Source organism: Nothobranchius furzeri, chromosome 12 (assembly GCF_043380555.1).
Source record: "Nothobranchius furzeri strain GRZ-AD chromosome 12, NfurGRZ-RIMD1, whole genome shotgun sequence".
Taxonomy (NCBI): domain Eukaryota; kingdom Metazoa; phylum Chordata; class Actinopteri; order Cyprinodontiformes; family Nothobranchiidae; genus Nothobranchius; species Nothobranchius furzeri.
The window spans coordinates 2,223,875-2,243,460 of record NC_091752.1 but is presented as its reverse complement, the minus strand read 5'-3'; the positions used below and the strand labels follow the sequence as shown (position 1 = coordinate 2,243,460).

Below are 19,586 nucleotides of genomic sequence, written 5' to 3'. Positions count from 1 at the left end.
TCCCAGCTGGGGTTGAGTTTGATAGCTGCAGAGTAATTAATGCGTCTTTTACAGAATGTTTCTGGTCCATGATGCTCTGGTGGTCTTGGCTCTTCTCCAAAGCTGCTGTCACGGCTCCAGTATGTCCCCTCAGCGACCCAGCCTCTCCCAGGAGAGGGCGGTGTTGCGAAACACTGGATGGTCATTTTAGTCCTAAATTTTAATAAGTGAATTTTCAGGTTTAAATGAGATCTTCGGCCACGTACTAAAGCGAAGATTTTTAGCCCAGACGTCCCCCAGCGTGAAACCAAAATCCAGATGAAATGCTTTAGGAAAGTCTTACAGAGAGGATCTCCCCGCCCATGCATAAGACCCTCTCCATGAGCAGTTCCTCTCACTCCCTCTTAACCCCGTTCATCCAGAAGGAGAGCAACATGGGCTGGCAGAACCAAGGATGGCTCTTCTCTGCGAGTTTAGTGGTTTTTTGGGCCTCGGTGCGGAGCATACGGCGGGAGGAGTTTTTTCCCTTCGGCCCAAGCGCTGGAGACCAGTTACTGGAGTCCGGGGATGACCAGACATTCCGACTAACTCTCAGCAAGCCAGTGCTCTTCTATGATGGCTCGTTCGACAGCCTTTATGTAAGTCATTTAATTTGCTGCCGTATAAATAAAAAACCGTATAAAACGCGCGGGATTTTCTGGTGCGTCTGGGCTCCTTTTTGGTTATTTTTTTTTTTGCGTAATTGCGCACAAAGCAAACGGAGCGGGATAAGAAAGAAAAAGATAAACAATATAAGTCTAGTCTGTTGTATAGTCTCTGCTGATGTGCTGATTTAGTGGATTGTTTGTGTTGTCAAAATACAAAACAATCCTGATGTTTAATGTTTTTCCAAGGACGCAGAAGTTCTGGCCTTCATCTCATCGGAGGTCTTCACCATTAGTTGCTTGTAAAAGGAAATGAACCGTTATGCAGAACAAACAGGTCCTTCATTCCATGTGTTTCCAGTTTCCCTACATCTTTGTTTTAATTGTGCAGCATGTGGACAATGCGCATCAGCTATTTGTTTAATTCGAACTTTTATGTTAATTTTAAACATTTATTAGATTTCTCTATTTTTGAGCTTATTACATGGCTTTTCCCTTTTTTTCATCGACTTAAATATTTCAGATCAACAAACAAATGTGAAATATCAGTCAAAGATGAACCTGGTAAATTAAACATGCAGCTATTAAGTGATGATTTTATTTGGGGAAGTGTCCAAACCCCAGCCTGGTCTTGCCTCTCTTTTTAAATCATGATTTTACTGTAATTAATTACATTATTTGGAAAGATGCCACGCCCACATCTAACTACCAGACCTTAAAAAAAGAAGTCCAACCTGTCTGGCAGTATGTAGAAGGTTAAAAGATCTCAAAAAGCAACACATCATTGTGCCCTGTTCTAAAGCAAACCAAGAACAAAAGAACCCAGAACCACCTCACCAGCACTACAGTCCAGGGGCAAAATGGCAACTGTGGGAGAATTTCAAGACCAAAGGCTCTGACCAACATAAAGATCTGTCCCACATTTACCAAAACATAAAACATGTTAAAGGGGCAATATGTAAGAATGAAAAAAGAATGATGTCCTGTGGTCAAATTTGGGGACTGCAGGCCATTTTTCTAAGCCAATAGTTAAATATTGAACTCCCATCAGTTGTCACACACACTGGTGTGTGGTGAAATCTGTCCTCCATGTTTGACCCATCCCTGTGGGGGTGCAGTGAGCTGCAGACACGCCCATGCATGGGAACTATTTGGTGGATTAACCCCTTAAAGCTGTCCATCAAGCGAGGAGGGATTAGACGCAGGGGCGGATTTAGGACTGAAGAAGATCCGGGGCTTAACACACACACGCGCACACAAGCGCGCACACACACACACGTGACACGCACTAGTCAACATCATATATATATGTCTTGTACCACATAATTTTTAATCTGAAGCTACATATGAAGCATTTTCAGGGCAGAGTATTGTTCCTGTTAGTGTTTAGTGTGAGATGATAGTAAATATTCTCGTTCTTTCTCCAACATCTTTACCTGATAAGCTAACTTTAGGCAAACCAGCAGCACAACAAATATTTTCAAATTAGACTCACAAACCTGAGTCAGCACCAGTCTCATCAAAGCTGGGGTTCTGTCGCCGTACTTTTGGTCTAAAAACGTCCTTATGTCCATCTTCACTCATGCGTTTCAGACAGAGAGTGTAGAAGAAGCCGGCTGCTGAAGGGCTTCTTCTTCAGTGGTGGAGGCTCAGGCAGGCTGTATACAAACTACTGCCAGCTGCTCCCTCTCTGTTGGACTTTGGTACTGCATGTTACTTCCGCGATTTAGATCCGGGGCTTTTCATAAAACATCCAGGGCTTCAGCCCAAGTAGCCGGCGTAACACCGCCCCTGGTTAGATGATTGATTTAAAGTCTTTTGTATGACCCGACTGGGATTTGAACCCCAATAGTCCCTGCACAGACACTCATACCACTAGGCCACTGAGCTGGAGTTGCTTTCTCGCTACAGTTCCTTGGCTATGGCCAGTTACGGATCAGCAGTAAAAGATTCTAGATGAGAAGCGAAAACTCATATACTGTAAGGTGCAAAGTAGAGAAATACATTGTTCTATCTGGTGTTAGCACTCTTGGGTATTTTATGGTAGGGAGCGCTTACTAAACGTATTACGGTAATATGTCTAGATCGGCACAGACTTAGCAACCTCACAGGCTCACGGACTGTAAACAGGATCTACGTCCCTCTTTTGTTTTGTTGAAAGGAGAAAAATCAAGAACCACTCAGCTGAGAATGAAATCTGTTTGAATGTAACCTTCCTTCCACCATGACTGAAGCCTAATTTATACTTCTCCATCTGCGTTGGAACAGAGACACACAACGCCATTGTGCGTTGGTGCAAGAGCTCTCCGACGGGCTCGCAGAGGGTGATGGAGACATGCCCCAATTTTTAACTATAAGTGACGGAGACGTGAGCTTGTGTGCCTTCGCCCTGTCAAAAAATAAAAAGATAATTAGCGGCAGACACGGAACAGATTGAAGAACACATCTCGGGAAAAGTATGAAATACATATGAATGTTTATTCACCCGTGGCTGAAGGAGTACAAAGACATGCAGCAAGTGTTTTATTGGTGGACGGCAAACATCAGAAGCGTGAGTTTAGAGGTGCTGATTGCATTAAGAGGTGGAGGGGGAACACATCTGTTCGTGTTCAAAAGTCTCTGAAATAAACAATTTAGTAGATGTACTATCATGGACCAGATGCGTGACTGTAATGATGGCAGGACACCACAGAACAGCGCTACGCCCTCTGTTGTCCTGGTGGGGAATTGCTTTGCAACGCTCCCCAGGTGACGGAGAAGTCTGAGAGCTAAACGTCTCGGTCGGTGCGTGTGCGTCCCTCCATCGTGGAGCTGATGGAGAAGGATAAATCAGGCCTGAGACAATAGACTGTTCTGTGATCATTTCATTGTAGAATTCTTACAAATTTCTCTTTATTGATTCCAAAATCCTTTTGTGGATTCATGAGACCAAAGCAGAACCTTTTGGAAGGTGTGTGTCCCGTTCCATCTGGAGTCACACTAACTAAAACAACCTCATACCAACAGCCAGGCATGGTGGTGGTAGTGTGATGTTGTGGGGCCACTTTGCTACTACTTCCTGAAACTGATGGAACCATGACTTCTGCTCTCTTTCAGTAACGTCTGACCTTTGACCTTAAACAGGCTACCTAATACAACAACCCTTCAATGTGACCGAATTAAAACAATTCAGTAAAGAAGACCAGTTATCACCGTTGCCCCCGGGGGTCACACACTGCTTTCGCAAATGTTTAAAAAATGGTGTTAAGAGGTAAAACTCTTCAAGTAAAAATATGTGTTACAACAACCGTCCTTTGCTGCGTCACAAATTCATTTCCCAGCTGCAGTCTACTTTTCTAAAAGATTTCTGTTTCACATTTAGAACACACACTCAGAACGGCCTGAGCCCGGTGGGGGGAAATGCTTTTAAGAGGTTCTCAGTGTAGTTACACACATGAAAGGAGTTCACCAGCTTCCGGTGAATGTGGTTAGTTTTTTATCAAGTCTCAGGATGCATTCATCTCTATCACAAAGATCTTTTTCTGCTCTGCATCTCACTAATTGTTTTCCCAACTTCTGTCCCGTAGTTTGGCAGGAAGTCTCTGTAACGAAGATTGCTGTGCAGTCTTCAGTCTCTTTGGGGGTCGTTCACGGGGGAATGACAGGAAACAGTACATCCTGGGCTTAGGAAGAAATGCTTTCTTGTTTTTCCTTGTTCTGGAAGTCTTGTGCATGTTTTTGACATAGATCTACTTTTGTACCTTTCCATGTGCGTATAAACCATTAAAAGACTGTTGAAGTAGGTATAAATAGGTTCTTGTTTCTTCATTAGGGCTTTGGAAGGACATGGCAGCTGACTTTAATCATTAGTCTAATGAGTTTTGAGTCGAGATCAAAGCGGCTCAAAATTAAACTGGTGTGCTTTCGCTGTGTCCAAATGGAAGTCTCCAACTTTTCCAGTCATTCATTGCTCTTCTTCCATATAACTGGATGGTTTCTTTTTATTTTCAGATCAACACCAACGGTTTTGTTGCCACTAAGGAGCCATTGAACGAGTCGACATATCTAGGCAAATTGCCCCCAGAGTTTGGCGCGATGGCACCTCTGCACGGAGATCTGGACACAAGTGACGGTGTGGGGAAAGTGTACTTTCGCCAAGATAATAGTCCAGATGTTTTGCGTCAGGCAGCTGAGCACATCAACAGGGGTTTCCCAGAGGAAGACGAGGTTAATCCCATCAATACTGTGGTGATTACCTGGGTAGACATAGCCAGCCACAAACCCCAAACCAGAGGTGATGGCGCTGAAAGGAAGGTGAGCATCACACAAAGTTGTCTAAATGAGTTGTGGTTGTTTATTCTCTCTCTAATTAACCTTTTTGTTACATTTTGTCCAGAGAAACACCTTTCAGCTGGTTATTGCATCCTTGGAGACTGCCTCATATGCTATTGTTCTCTACGCAAGAAATGGAATACAATTCACCTCTACGCTTGTAGAGGACAATGGTGTGGTCATGCATGCAGGTTTTAGTCAAGGTTTGGTCAAAGGTTTCTTCTATTCTAGCCAGGGAAATTATTACCGCACCACCACTGATGACGAGGCGTCCGTGAGGGCTTTGGCAGAGTAGGTGGCTTTCCCACACAGAGGATCATTTCCTACACCAAGTCCAGTACACAAACCAAAATCGCTTGAATTGCAATTTCTAAACACAAACTTACGTTTTCTTCCATCACAGGGAGACAAACTCCGGCTTGCGGGGTGTATGGGTGTATGGGATCGGAACCTCCCCCCAATTTAGAAACGTGGTCCCTGGCGTGGTCACTGATCTGCCCGCAGAGACTGTCGACACACAGCAACACACCGATGGACAAGTGAAATACTCTCCAGCTGCAGAACAGATTGAAATCAATCCACTTCGGTACCAGCCACAAAACCCAGAGGTTGTGGTGGTCGAAGATCCGGAAATAAATGTAGACGGTGAGTCCGTGACAGAAATATTTCTGACTAGATTTACACTTAATTTATCTTCATTTCATTAAGGACATCCAAAACTTGAATGTGAATTTTCAACATCAAATCAATCTCTTTGTTTTTACAATTTAATGTTGAGGAAAGAGAGTGGTCTTTCTCCATTTTTGCAAATGGTTTATTAATTTAGGTGTTCTAACAATGAATACTCAATTCAGAACTGATGAACAGGCTGAACTGAGATTAGGTGGGGAGCATAAAACCATCATCACCAAAGAAATTGATACTGAAATATTCTTTACAAAACTTATCTTAAACAGTTCAGGACCGGAAAAACATCCCTGTGGTACACCATTTGTAATTGAAAGAATTCTTGACTACATCGCAAAGTATTGTTCTGTAAACCAAATTGTTTTTGACATCAAACCTTATTTCTTACCAAACATCATTAAGGGATTATAATAATTTACCATTTCTACATTTTCAGTGTTTTCATACAACCTTGGGTCATGTGCCAACAACAGAAATAAGTGCTCCCAGTTTGCCGACTGCAGAGACTACGCAAGTGGATTTTGCTGCCACTGCAGGCCGGGTTACTACGGCAACGGGCTACAGTGCGTGGCTGAGGGTACACGTCTGCTTCTGTACTTTTATATGCTGTGATTGTTTTAATCGGCATTTATTTGGCTGCAATTGTGGTGATGATCACTCTTATCAGGTGGTGAAATGAGCTTGAGAACAGCTGTTTTTAAGCTTCATGCACCCATTTCTACATAATCTGTCACAAATGTTTTCAATACACTCGCGGCATGAATATGTTGCTTGTGGAGGTTGGACCGTGGATGCTTTTGGTCATATTTTGCGTTTTGATTGCCTTTACAGGAAAGCCACAACGAATGAACGGTAAACTACGAGGAAAAGTGTTTGTGGAGAACTCTCCTTCTCCCGTGGAGTTCAACGGCAATGACCTTCACTCATACGTGGTGGTTAATGATGGCAGATCGTACGTTGCCATCAGTGACATCCCTACGTCTGTTGGTCCTTCTCTGATGCCCCTGCTGGCTCTGAGTAATGTGATTGGGTGGGTGTTTGCTCTGGAGCAGCCTGGCTTCAGGAATGGCTTTAGCATCATTGGTGAGGAAAAAAAACAAAACACATTTTTGTGTAAAAAAAAGTTGAAGTATTTAATCCAGACTTGAATCTTTACCAATGTCCTCTCTAGGGGGGGAGTTCACACGGCAGGCTGAAGTGACCTTTCAGCCTGGGAATGAGAAACTGATAATCAGGCAAGAGTTTGAAGGTACAGATGAACTTGACCACCTGGTAGTGAGCACCACGATGGATGGCCGAGTCCCGGCGGTACCTCCAGGCTCTACTGTCCAGATTGACCCCTACACCGACGTCTACCAGTACGACAGCAACTGTGAGTGAGACAGGCCTGCAGTGAGAATGAATATTTCTGAGTTTTTCCTACTACAAAGGTATTCCCTAGTGACTAATCTGACTATTTCACCTTTCAGTGATCACCTCATCCTCAACTCGGTACTACACAGTGACTAACCCAGATGGATCCGTTGAAACCAGGAGCTATCAGTGTCGCGAAACCATCACCTTCCAGAGCTGTCAGCATGATGAGTCTTTGAGGGATGTGACTACCCAGATGCTGAAAGTGGACCAAATCTTTGTCTTGTATGACGTTAATAATAATCTCCTTCGGTATGCCATGAGCAACAAGATTGGGGATGTCAATGGTGAGAATGGGGGTCTGGTCTGATCTTACTGAACTCACCTTCCTAATGTAGAAATCTGGTCGAAGACTCACTTTAACAACAATGCGGTTCTTGTTATTAGTAATGCATCAGAATGGTCTCACACTAATTTCCCAGGAGGACAGACAGAGGAGAACCCATGTTTCACCGGGAGACACGGCTGTGACACTAACGCTGTGTGCCGACCTGACCAGGGATCCCAGTTTACCTGTCAGTGTGCTTCTGGTTTCAGTGGTGATGGTCGTAGATGTTACGGTAAGTATAGCATGAAGTTCAGTTTAAAACATAACCTTTCTTTTTTGTTTTAATGAAAACAAGAAATTTCTCTTATTTGTTCCTGAATTAACCCAAATTTCCAAAGACCTTCTCTCCAGTGGGACAGCAGATTTTGATAATTTAGCAGCGGCAATCCCACTCCCACGCTTTGAAGCCAGTCTGACAACGGTCGCTAATCCCAGGCCACTCTCTACACAACCGGCTATCTTTTACACAAGAGACGAAACAGGAAAAGGGCATACAGTAGAGACAGGAAGGAAGCTTTTCAGACAGATGTTATCTTAAATAATTAGACCATCTTATTAAGTTTTGAACTTTCAATGTCTGATCATTAAGAACACCAGTTTCAAAGCTACAGACGTCATAATTCAAATCTGGACCTAATTTGGGGTTTTTGGCATGTGATAATGGTCAAATCTCTTTGTCAGACATCGATGAGTGCACTGAAAACCAGCAGATCTGTGGTCCGAATGCTATCTGCAACAATCAGCCTGGGACCTTCCGCTGTGAATGTGAAGATGGATATCAATTTGGTAGTGATGGACGGACCTGCATTGGTAAGTAGCATTTGTGTGCTTCTAAGTAAAGTGGGACATCTCTTTCAATGCTTGGCAAGAGGTCCAAACGTGAACCGTAATACGATGCATTGAAAAGATCTGAGTTGTTCTTCCTCCTCTCTGTAGAAGTTGATCGACCCGTGGATCACTGTGAGGACGGGACGCACACCTGTGACATCCCTGACCGAGCGCAGTGTAGCTACACTGGAGGATCGTCCTACATTTGCTCCTGCTTGCCAGGATTCGTAGGCGACGGTAGAATTTGCCAAGGTACTGCAAAAATACACCAAATACCTCATACGCCTTCAGATTGTAACGGCAGCTCAACAACATAATGATTTTAGATCCATTCTCAGTGTGAGGAGACCAGTCAGAGGAGTCCAGCAGGTCTGTATCAGCGGTGTGGCGATGGGTTAAGCTAGGCGCTCCGTGTGTGATCAGTCCTGGTGTTTAGTAACAGGGAGAGACAAGTATGGAAATTGTTCTGGCTTGACTGCCTGAAACTACTAACTCTGCGTTTGTGTGGTGGTGGTAATGGTGGAGGTTCTGGTAGTGGTGACGTTGGTGGGGGGTTGGTCTGCAGGCTGGGGGTGTGTGGTGCCGGAGCGTGGACAGTGTGGTCAAACCAGTGATGAAGTGACAAGGTTCAGTTCAGTTCATTTATATTTCAAACATTTCACACATGTATCATTACAAAATATTATTCCATTAGTTGTTTGAGAAGGAGCAGGCAGAAGTATTTACTTATTTGTCCCTACCACCAAGTTTGACCTCTTAGTCATTTAATTTTCTTTCAATCTTAAATTAAACAAACAACATATGAAAAAAATATATATGTATAAAAAAAACACATATGGAAAACAGAGAATGTGTAAATTTGCAGATTCACCAGAAAAACCAAACAAACCAAAAAACACAGAAAAAGAAGCACAACAGCATAACCACCCACATTCACCGTCCTGGGTTAACCCTGTTTTCTTCATTCTTATACTTATTAAAAATTAGGTTTTTATATTTTACTTTAAACTGGTTTATGTTTTTACTTTCTTTTATCTCCATCCCCAGTGAGTCGTGGAGGATGGCTGCTTATACTGAGCCAGGATTCTCTGGAGGTTTCTTCCTGTTAAAAGGGAGTTTTCCTCTCCACTGTCGCTGCATGCTTGCTTAGTATGAGGATTGCTGTAAAGACTCTGACACTAGTCAGTGACTTGATGCAATTTGCTGGGTTCCTTATATAGGAAACATTATTTCTGATTGGCTTAATGAACTGACCTGAATTGGAATGTTTATTATGTGAAGTGCCTTGAGACGACTCTTGTCGTGATTTGGCGCTTTATAAATAAACTTGAATTTAATTGAATTGAATTATCTCTTCTGTTATACTGTTCCATAATTTAACTCCTGCAATTGCGATTGACAGTTTTTAAGGTTGTTCTAGCACTTTGTGTTTTAGTTATACCCAGCTTGTCTTTCTTTGAACAATAAACAAATTTCTTTTGGAAGCAATTTATTTCTTACTTTATACATGATTTGCGCAGTCTTGAGCTTCAACAAGTCTTGGAATGTAATAGCTTGGATTTCGACAAATAGTGCATTTGTATGGTCCCTGTACCCCACATTATTAATTATTCTAATGGCCGTTTTCTGTATTATAGTAATCGTCTGTATGTTGCTTTTGTATGCGTTTCCCCAGACCTCTACACAGTAACTCATATATGGCAGTAGTAAAGCACCGTATAACATGTGCAGGGCTTTCTGATCCAACATCTTCTTTGCTTTCCCCAGGATGGCAACGACCCAATTCAATTCAATTCAAAATTCAATTCAAAAATACTTTATTAATCCCAGAGGGAAATTGATTAATTAATTAATTAATAGACCATTAATAGACCAGTGCCAATTTCCCCCGAACATGAGTAATGTGTGGCTTCCAACAGAGCTTATGGTCAATGATCACACCAAGAAATTTAATTTCATTTACTCTTTCTAAATATATATTATCCACACACATTTCTATTTTGATGTTTTTCTTTTGGTTACCAAATAACGTAAATCTGGTTTTAGCTCGATTCAATGATAATTTATTTATATCAAACCACTTTTTTAATATCGTTAACTCCTGTGTGATCAACTCCAAGACCTGTGGCAATTCCACCCCTGAACACAGAATATTTGTGTCATCTGCAAGTATTACAAACTTTAAAAGTTTTGATACTCTGCAGATATCATTTAAGTACATAATAAACAAGGTAAGGAGTGTGTCTAAACTTAAGACGTTCAAAGTCAACTTCTCTTAGAGCTAATCGTTTCTCTGTTGCAACATTCCTAATGTGCATCAGGAAAGCAGGCTGACGATGGCATAGACGTTTTACAAGGCTACGTTAGACACTCCAAAGCTGCCTAGCGCCATGCGGTTTTAAACTCCAGGAGTGCTTTAATGTAAATAAAACACTATATTTAACAGGAGCTCTTAAAGACTTTCTTTGTAATACACAGATCAAAAAACTACAACAAGTATTTATAAAAGATAAACAGGATTGTTGCAGTGTGACTGAACCCAGCACAGCAAACTAGACTTGACCTGGCTGGTTATGAACTGGAACAAGCCATGACTGGTCTGCTTGGAGGTTGTGGATGATCTGGCATCTTTATCTTTGGGGATGCAGGCTAGACGCCTAAAAGGCATGTTGCTGCCACAGCAACATATTCCCTGTCACGGTCTCCCGTACACCCCTAACGTTCGTAGAAATCCCAGCAGTGCCCTTAACCTATGCCAGTTCTCCACCTCCGACAAGGTCCAATAACAAAACACCGACCAACAGGAACCCCTGAAGACATAAATAAGGGACTCCTCTGAAAAGCATGTCTCTGGCTATGCAAAAGGACGTGACCCACATTCTCATTTTCCGCCTGGATGCTTCCCCACAACCCGCTCTGAAGACCAACCTCAACTGGGTCAAAACCACCAAGTCTCTCCTGGCAGAAGCGAGGTCCAACATGCGACTGCCCACCAATCGCTGCAGCCCATAAAAGGCCCTAGCTGCCACCCACGTATCCCTGGAGGCTTGACACAACCCCACAGCCACCCTACTGATTTCAGTGCAAACGTCACCCCTAACCCCCCTTAACTCACCTCCAGGGCACCCGTGGCCACATTGTCAGTCCTGAATAAAAGCCCGTATGATGTTACCGTTAAATTAACAACATTTTTAAGCTTTGTGGTTTTGTCCTGTCTTCTCTCACCCTCCCTGCTTGCCTGAAGACATAGACGAGTGCCAGCCAGGCCGGTGTCACCAAAACGCCGTGTGTGTAAACACACAGGGTTCATTCCTCTGCCAGTGCCTCCCAGGTTATAGTGGCAATGGCGTCTACTGCTCCTCCGGTAGGAACCGCACACTCGGCCATGTTCATGCATTTGCAAAGTTACCTAACTGATAAACAGAAAACAGATTATTTTGACTGTCTCCATTTTTTTTCTCAATCATTTGGAAAAGAGGGATATCTGGGAAAGAATTGCTGTATTGGAGCCAGCTGGATGCTGTTTATTATTATTCTCTGGAAAGAAAAATGGGATGCTGAACATAAAGGCCCCCCAAAACAACCAAAAGTGTCTTACACTGTTTGTTTTCATCAGAGAGGACTAAGACACGGTGTGAGGCCCACAGAGACAACGTTCTAAGCACGATGGAGGCACATCCGCGTGGCGCCCGACCTCCTATCAGCCAGTACATCCCAGAATGTGATGAAAACGGCAATTACCTGCCCATGCAGTGCCATGGCAGCACTGGGTACTGCTGGTGCGTGGACCGAAACGGCCTGGAGATCTCCGGCACTCGCTCTGCACCGAGCAGCAGACCCATGTGTGAGTAAATTACAAGATTCCACTTCCGTCTTTCGCTCTCTGTGACCCCTGAGCTTTTTTCTTTCCTTTATTTCCGCAGGTATTGACCACAACACTGTGACTCCGACTGTTGGACCCTGGCCTCGCCCCGATGTCATCGCTCCCCCTCCAGGGACAAACCTGCTGTTTGCTCAGAGCGGCAGAATCGAACACATCCCGCTGGAAGGGTATGACATGAAAAAGCATGACGCCAAGGCCGTCCTTCATCTCCCTGTGAGTTTTGTTTTCCTCGCAAAGGAAATCAGTTTACAATCATGAATAATTTTTTTTTTGCATGATTAATTTTAAACGAGAAAGAAGAACACGCGTTACTCCTCGCCTGTCCACCTCCGGCTGTAGCTCCTGCCACCCCCCTTGTTTGCACTAACACTTGCCGTGTTTCCGTCAGATTCCCAGCTGCTCCGTGCATTTGAGGCTTACACTTTATTGGACACACATTGTGGAATTTGCACCGATGACTAACATCGGTCCGTCATATTCGGAATTGCTGGCTGCCTTTTCTGTCATGCTGATTTCCAAAGCAGCTGTGCTGGTAGAGCAGCCCACGCTGAGTTTCCCTTTAGTTTGTTTGCGTTCCTGTCTGGACCCCAAAAGGAAAAAACATTTAAAAAGAATCTGCACCAAACTTTGTGAGAGACAAAAACAATTGTAGTCTTCCAACCCCCCCAGGAGAAAGTAATCATTGGAGTAGCCTATGACTGTGTGGAGAAGATGGTTTATTGGACAGAAATCACATCTCCTTCAATCAGCAAAGCCAGCATGCTGGGGGGAGAGCCCACCGCTGTCATAAGAACAGGTAGCTTTACTATTACTCCTATGGTGTCTTTAAAGAGCAAGTCACCCCCGAATCACTTTTTTTTTGCTGATAAACTATATAAAGGAGTGTCTAATCATGCTACAGACACGTGTCGTCAATAATTTGGCAGTTCAGTGCATCTTGGTTAAAATTCAAATATTGTGCCTAAAACTTTCAGTGTTGTGCCGTTGTCAGGGAAAAATTCTGCACTGTATTTGAATTTAAATCTGCCACCGCTATTGGCTAAGAGGTATGCTATGATGTCATCTGGTATATTATGATGTCATAATGCCATTGTGAGCCTGTGTGTGTGTGTATTTGTTAGCGGCTCCGCCCTCTCGGTCTGCCAAGCAACAGCATTTGTTGCATTTTTCAAACATGAAGTGGGAGTGAAGTAAGTTTCTTGTAGGGGGTGACTTGCTCTTTAAAGAACTGAACAACTTTTAACACAGTGAATTAAACTGTAAAATGTTTCCTCCTCTCAGATTTGGAAAGCCCAGAGGGAATCACCATTGATCATTTGGGGCGAACAATGTTCTGGACCGACTCTATGAGGGATCGTATCGAGGTGGCGTCTCTGGATGGGTCTCAGCGCCGCGTCCTCATCGACACAGATCTTGTAAACCCCCGCGCTGTCATCGCCGACCCTGTTAGTGGGTGTGTAATGCCTTAGGCAACATTTTTATAAGTCTATACACCAATACAGCCAAGATCCAGAAAAGCAATGGCTTGTTATCGGCCCAAGATCAGATAAGACGGAGCTGAACGGGGAACAGCTGCCTCGGTGTGAGTGAGGATCGTGTAAGTTCACACGGTGTGTGTAAGTCGTGTGAGTCATACATCTGTGAAGACCCTATTATTTATGACTGCTAATGAAGGATTTGGAACAAAACGTGATGAAACCAGTTAAAGTCTTCCACATTCTGTTCTGTTCTCATCTGCATGACTCTGTGATCCAGTCACCAGTCTGTAGCTTTAGACCAAACGTGTGGATAAGCTAGGCAGACTGGTTACGCTTTTCCCAGTATGCTAACAGGCTATTAGCTTAAATAAAAATCCATGCAAGCAGAAGAAAACATCTTTTGCCATCACTGAATAAAAAAAAAGTACCAGCTATTTTGTTGACTTATAAACATCCTAAAATTAATTCTGTTTTTACAACAGTAATCTGTACTGGTCTGACTGGAATCGCGATGCCCCCAAGATCGAAACCTCCCACATGGATGGATCCAACAGACGGGTGCTGGTTAAGGACAGTCTTACCCTGCCAAACGGCCTGACTTATGACTCACAGAGTTCTCTACTCTGTTGGGCAGACGCAGGTACAGGAAGATGAATAATTTAGTGACAAAGATGTTTGCTTTGTGATTAGCTCTGAGTATAATCTCCTGCCTGTAGGCACGCATAAAATGGAGTGCATGAATCCCAGCCGAGGCGACCGAAGCACTGTTCTGGAGGGAATTCGGTATCCGTTTGGAATGACATCTTTTGGGAAGACCATCTACTACACTGACTGGCAGAGGTTTGAATCTTCCTTTAGTTTGACTTTTACACAGGCAGCTGAACCCTTATGCACCTATTAGTACATTTACTATGAAAGGGGACAAAATACTACAAACATTACAAAATCGCCTTTTGCATCCTATTGTGCTGCCATTTGGGTTTCTAATGCCTCTATAAACACTTCCAACTTTAAAGAAAATCCATCTGCTTTCTTACTGTATTTGGTTTTATGAATTATATGCCTACAACAAGCCGTTTCAAGAGGTCTCCTTTTGTGACATCACAAAAGGGGAGCTTTGCGTAGAACACACATGTCAATGCTTGAGGAGCAGCAGCTCTACTCCAAGCCTCTCCCGGATACTGGAGCTCCTCTGTTTTCATATTAGTCTGAGCAGGGAATAGGTGGGCGTGGCCAGCTCCAGTTTGAAGCTGAAACAGCTCATTCTGGAAGGTACTGAAAGTGTAAAGAATAAAACTGTTGAGATGGTTTTTGTGGGAAGAACTTCATAAACATGTTTTGTATAGACCATAGAACTATAATAACTTAAGACAACTGTAACACAGTAAAAATACATTAAAAAAACATATATAGTGTTTTAGAACGTTTTAAGAACGGGAAGGGAAAACAACATTTGTGTTTTGAATTGGTGTTAAATGTGTGAGATCACGAGGAAATTAATTATTCTTGATGGTAACAAAAAATTCCATTCATGAAATAAAATCAAAGCATCTCAACTGTAGCATTGTTGGAGCATCCAGTTCACGTTGTTGACCTGAATCATGTGCACTGTGGAGTGTTTGAGGTTGGATCTGGTGAGCTGGAGACAAGAGAGCATTGCTCCGGGGTCAACTAGCTGACCCTTCAGATTCTCCCTAACTTGGACACTCCCAGCACAAAACTCCTGAGCTCTCTGTATGTTGCTACGGAAGAAAGCGGGGGTTGGGTGTGTGTGCGCGTGCGTGCGTGTGTGTAAAGTCGCAAAGTTACAGCTGTTAGCAATTTCCCAGCCCCGGCATCTGCGAGTGACCCCCTCAGGGCCTTAGGAGTGGGAACTGAGAGGTGTCACTGGTTTTGCAAAAGCTCACAACAATCCGTGGCTCAGAAAGTTACTCTCAGGGTTGATCTCAAACAGGAAGAGTCCCTCAAGTCGAGAATGTTCCACATTTTTTAACTCTTCGCTCTGATTCCCAACAGGGATGCCGTGGTCTCAGTGGATCGCTATGCTGAAAAGGAGACAGATGAGTTTCAGCCTCAGAAACGGACCAGACCATATGGGATCGCCGCTGCTTACCCTCAGTGCCTTTCAGGTAGTAAGAATGTTTGCTGCGAGTTAACTGTGACCTCCTCTTCCCCAAGAATTCACAGCAAATGTGTGAAATCAAAGGTTTGCGCTGTGACCATAGGGTAACAGCATCTGCGTTTCTTCTTAAATGGATGACGATACAGTTAAGTTATGCCTCATCCTCCCTTCTAGATAAGACTGAATGCCTGAATCTGGGGAATGTGGAGTCGAGGGAGAGGGCCTCCAACATCTGGAGTGTGCTATGTTTCCTTATTGTGTGTTTAGTATGAGCAGGAGCCTGTTTCCTGCTGCTCCGTTAGGGTGCACCCCAGTGTTAGTAATCGTTGACCTTTTTCCCCTTTTCATCAGGGCAAAACTACTGTTCTGTGAACAACGGAGGATGCACTCACCTGTGTTTAGCAACACCGAACGGCCGCTCCTGCAAGTGTCCTGACAACGCCGTGGCTGTAGGCTGCGTTGAGAGCGGCTACTGAACCATGACTCCTGAAAATGCCACTAAAACAAAACCCAGGATGATTTTAAAAGTGCCCTTTTTACCACTCAGTATTATTCTTATCTAATTTTTTAAACATTTGCAAAATCACAACCATTCTCCCCTGAGAAGTGTAAATAAAAACTCTGTCATGTTTGCTATTTTTCCTCTAAGTGCACATAAACTGAGAATAAATCTGCAGGGATGCATAATTTAATGTGAAATTTGTTTTAGCAACCGATGACAGGATCTTGTTTCAACTGTGCTACACTGTTTGAATCTGAGCTCATCTTGCGTAATAACGTGGAGCAGCAGAGCGAAAACATCTGTGATGCTGGTAGAACAACTGACCAGCAAAGGAATAAAAGGTTTTTCCACTATGTGAGCTGTTGCATTTGTATCTTGAGTACAGCAACACTGCCATCATGTGTTGGGGGCGTTTCATTACATGTGTGTTACTGTAAATAAATGGTACACTAAATCTTCAGAACACCAGTCTTAACACACTGACGCGTGGAAGACATTTTTTCCTAAACATTTAGATAAAAATCTAGAATATGTTGATGTTTTTGTGACTGGACATGAGCATGAGCTTTTGTATAGTCTGTTATTTTTATCCAGTGTTTTATTTATTAGCTGTTATTGTAGGCTTAAATATGCATTCAGTTAGGTTTTAAAAGACTACAAACGTTTCCCAGAACCTTGGCCCAATATTTTAATATATATATATATATATATATATATATATATATATATATATATATATATATATATATATATATATATATATGTGTGTGTGTGTGTGTGTGTGTGTGTGTGTGTGTGTGTGTGTGTGTGTGTGTGTACTTTTTATTTTATTTTATTGAGAGTGGGCCGATAAAAGTTAGACTTAGGCTCTCTAATGAGCATTTTTTAAAAGTCTGATTTTTGAGTAATGATTGCTTATGTTCTGTGAGGTTATGTGTGTCAAATATATTGAGACTAGATGCTTTTCAAAAGCAGGGAAATGTCAGCTTGGCAAGCTACACCAAACAAATATATTATTTAAAACTTTGCAAAACAAGAATTTGGTCTAGTTCACCAGGCTAGAGAGATGTACTAACGTTTATAAAACCACATTTGGCTCAAATTTTGTCCAGTTTATATATTTCTATGACACTTTTACAATCTTTAACTGACCTACACAGAGCTAACAAATGTTGTCATTTAACGCACCAACAGTCCGTGAAGGAAGTACCAATGTTTTGATTGGAAAATGATTTCCGTGTTGTCCAATGGGTAGCAAATGAAGAGAGTACGTCACGACGAGGATTAATAATATGTTTTATTATACCCTCATATTGGTCTGATAGAAAAAAAGCTTTTTAATTAGAGTTCGCAGAATTGTTAATATTTTAACTAATCTCATGTACGTAGAGAATACATTACTAAAATAACGTTTGTATTTGTGTAATTTATTTTAATATGTTCAGTGCTTATCTGCCTCGTATTGCCTTGCAGTCATCACTGAGGGCTCAAATTTAAAAAAAGCGGTGCGGGACGATGGCTAGCACGTAGCTGGCTTTAATTCACGCGTGAGGAAGGTATGTTGTTAACGTATGCGTTCTTTCTGTTCGAACATCGTGAAAATAGAAGGAATATAAATGCACTCGAGTCGCATTCGTACTTTTATTACCACTTTTATTCATTCTTTTGTGTGTTGTTGACAGAACCCGAACGGACAGTACGCTGCATCAACCAGCAAACAGCTAACGTTATGTGTCTTTGCTAAAGAGCTGTAATGTAGAAATAAACGTGTAGTTTTTCGTAATCGTTTTGTAACTAATGAAACACAGCGTCGCCGGCATTAAATTGTTATTTATCCAGATATCTTTGTTGAAGTAGTCGAGTATTGCAACATCCAGTGCGGTTAAGCTAGCAGCAACGTCAAACGGTAAAAGGGAAGACTTGTCAAAATAAAATCGTTTTTTAACGCTATAGTGTTTTTGCTGTTTTGTCGTTAACAAGACATTTAACAGACCAGTCTAGAGTGGAATTATTCAATTGTGTTGCAATAAATTGTATTAATAATATAAACCTGCATCATAATAATTTCAAGTATAATGGGTCCTCTTTATCTGTGCTTATGTTTTAATCCTCAGTCATCACAAATGGGAGTCAGTAAAAATCTGACAAGGGCTTAAAGAGCAAGCCACCCCCTACCAGAGTCTTACTCCACTCCCACTACATGTTTGAAAAATGCAACAAATGCTGTTGCCTGGCAGACCGAGAGGGCGGAGCCGCAAACAAATACACACACAAACACACACAGGCTCACAACGACATTGCGACATCATAAGGTACCAGTTAACGTTGTAATGTACCTCCTAGCGAATAGTGGTGCCAGATTTAAATTAAAATGTAGTGCAGAGTTTTTACCTGACAACACAATGACAGTTTTAGGCAGAATATTTAAATTTGAACTAAGATGCAATAAAGTGCCAAATTGTTGACTACACGTGTGTACAGCACAATTTGACACTCATTTATATAGATTATGAGCAAAAAAAATACTTGAAAGAGCAAGTCACCCCCAAATCAAGTTTTTTTCTGATAAACTATATATATATATATATATATATATATATATATATATATATATATATATGTATATATATATATATTTGTTAGCGGCTCCGCCCTCTCGGTCTGCTAGGCAACAGCATTTGTTGCATTTTTCAAACAGGAAGTGGGAGTGGAGTAATACTCTGGTAAGGGGTGACTTGCTCTTTAAAGATGCCATACAAATTGACAGGATGCCAAATTTGAGGCTGTTGTTTTCAGGAAATCTTTGTTTAAATGTGGGCAGCTGGTGTTTAACTCCAGCAGTAAACGGTTGAAAGGACAGAGATACCCAGAATGGGTCTGCAGTCCCATCACAAGGCCTCGTCCATCTCAGGGCCTCATGGAGACACACAACCAGTCACACACGCCTCACATTTAGTTACTATATAAAGCCTCCAATCAATCTAATATGAATGTTTTTGTCCTGTTGGAGGAAAATGGCTTAAGAGGAGCAAACTCATGAATGTATGAAGAGAATGTGAACTTGTGACTGTCTTGCTGTGAGGCAAAAAAGGCAACAATCAGTGCCATCATGCAGCACTTGAATGCAGGAAAGAGATTTTAAAATGAGCAATATTTTATTTGTTGTAGGACTTGGAAGACAGCATTAGTGAGGAATGGGAGTTAATTCTACTAATTGTTTTGCTGATTGGCAATAAAATGCACAAATTATTAAATACAAACAATACAACACACAAAAGGTAACTGTAACTTTTACTAAATCAAGCGAGTTATATTAGTAGGACGGTGAAATCCAAACAATGGTGTTTCACGTCTTCATCCTAGTGATACTGTTATTTTGAAAGTCAAATTCCGTACCGGAAATCAGCTTTT

General features: G+C 42.2%; 1 protein-coding gene across 1 annotated transcript; it reads left to right on the top strand.

Annotated features, from left to right (window-relative positions):
- Nucleotides 1-245: 245 nt before the first annotated feature.
- nid1a (nidogen 1a) lies at nt 246-16,528 on the top strand. The gene is made up of 20 exons (XM_015943952.3): nt 246-617; nt 4,614-4,916; nt 4,999-5,225; nt 5,338-5,579; nt 6,058-6,198; nt 6,453-6,704; nt 6,793-6,993; nt 7,091-7,321; nt 7,457-7,594; nt 8,044-8,172; nt 8,299-8,442; nt 11,435-11,554; nt 11,807-12,034; nt 12,114-12,286; nt 12,743-12,869; nt 13,355-13,526; nt 14,034-14,191; nt 14,268-14,391; nt 15,568-15,680; nt 16,025-16,528. The coding sequence occupies exons 1-20, from the start codon at nt 342-344 to the stop codon at nt 16,147-16,149; spliced, it is 3,624 nt and encodes a 1,207-aa protein (XP_015799438.3). The 5' UTR covers nt 246-341; the 3' UTR covers nt 16,150-16,528.
- Nucleotides 16,529-19,586: the final 3,058 nt, after the last annotated feature.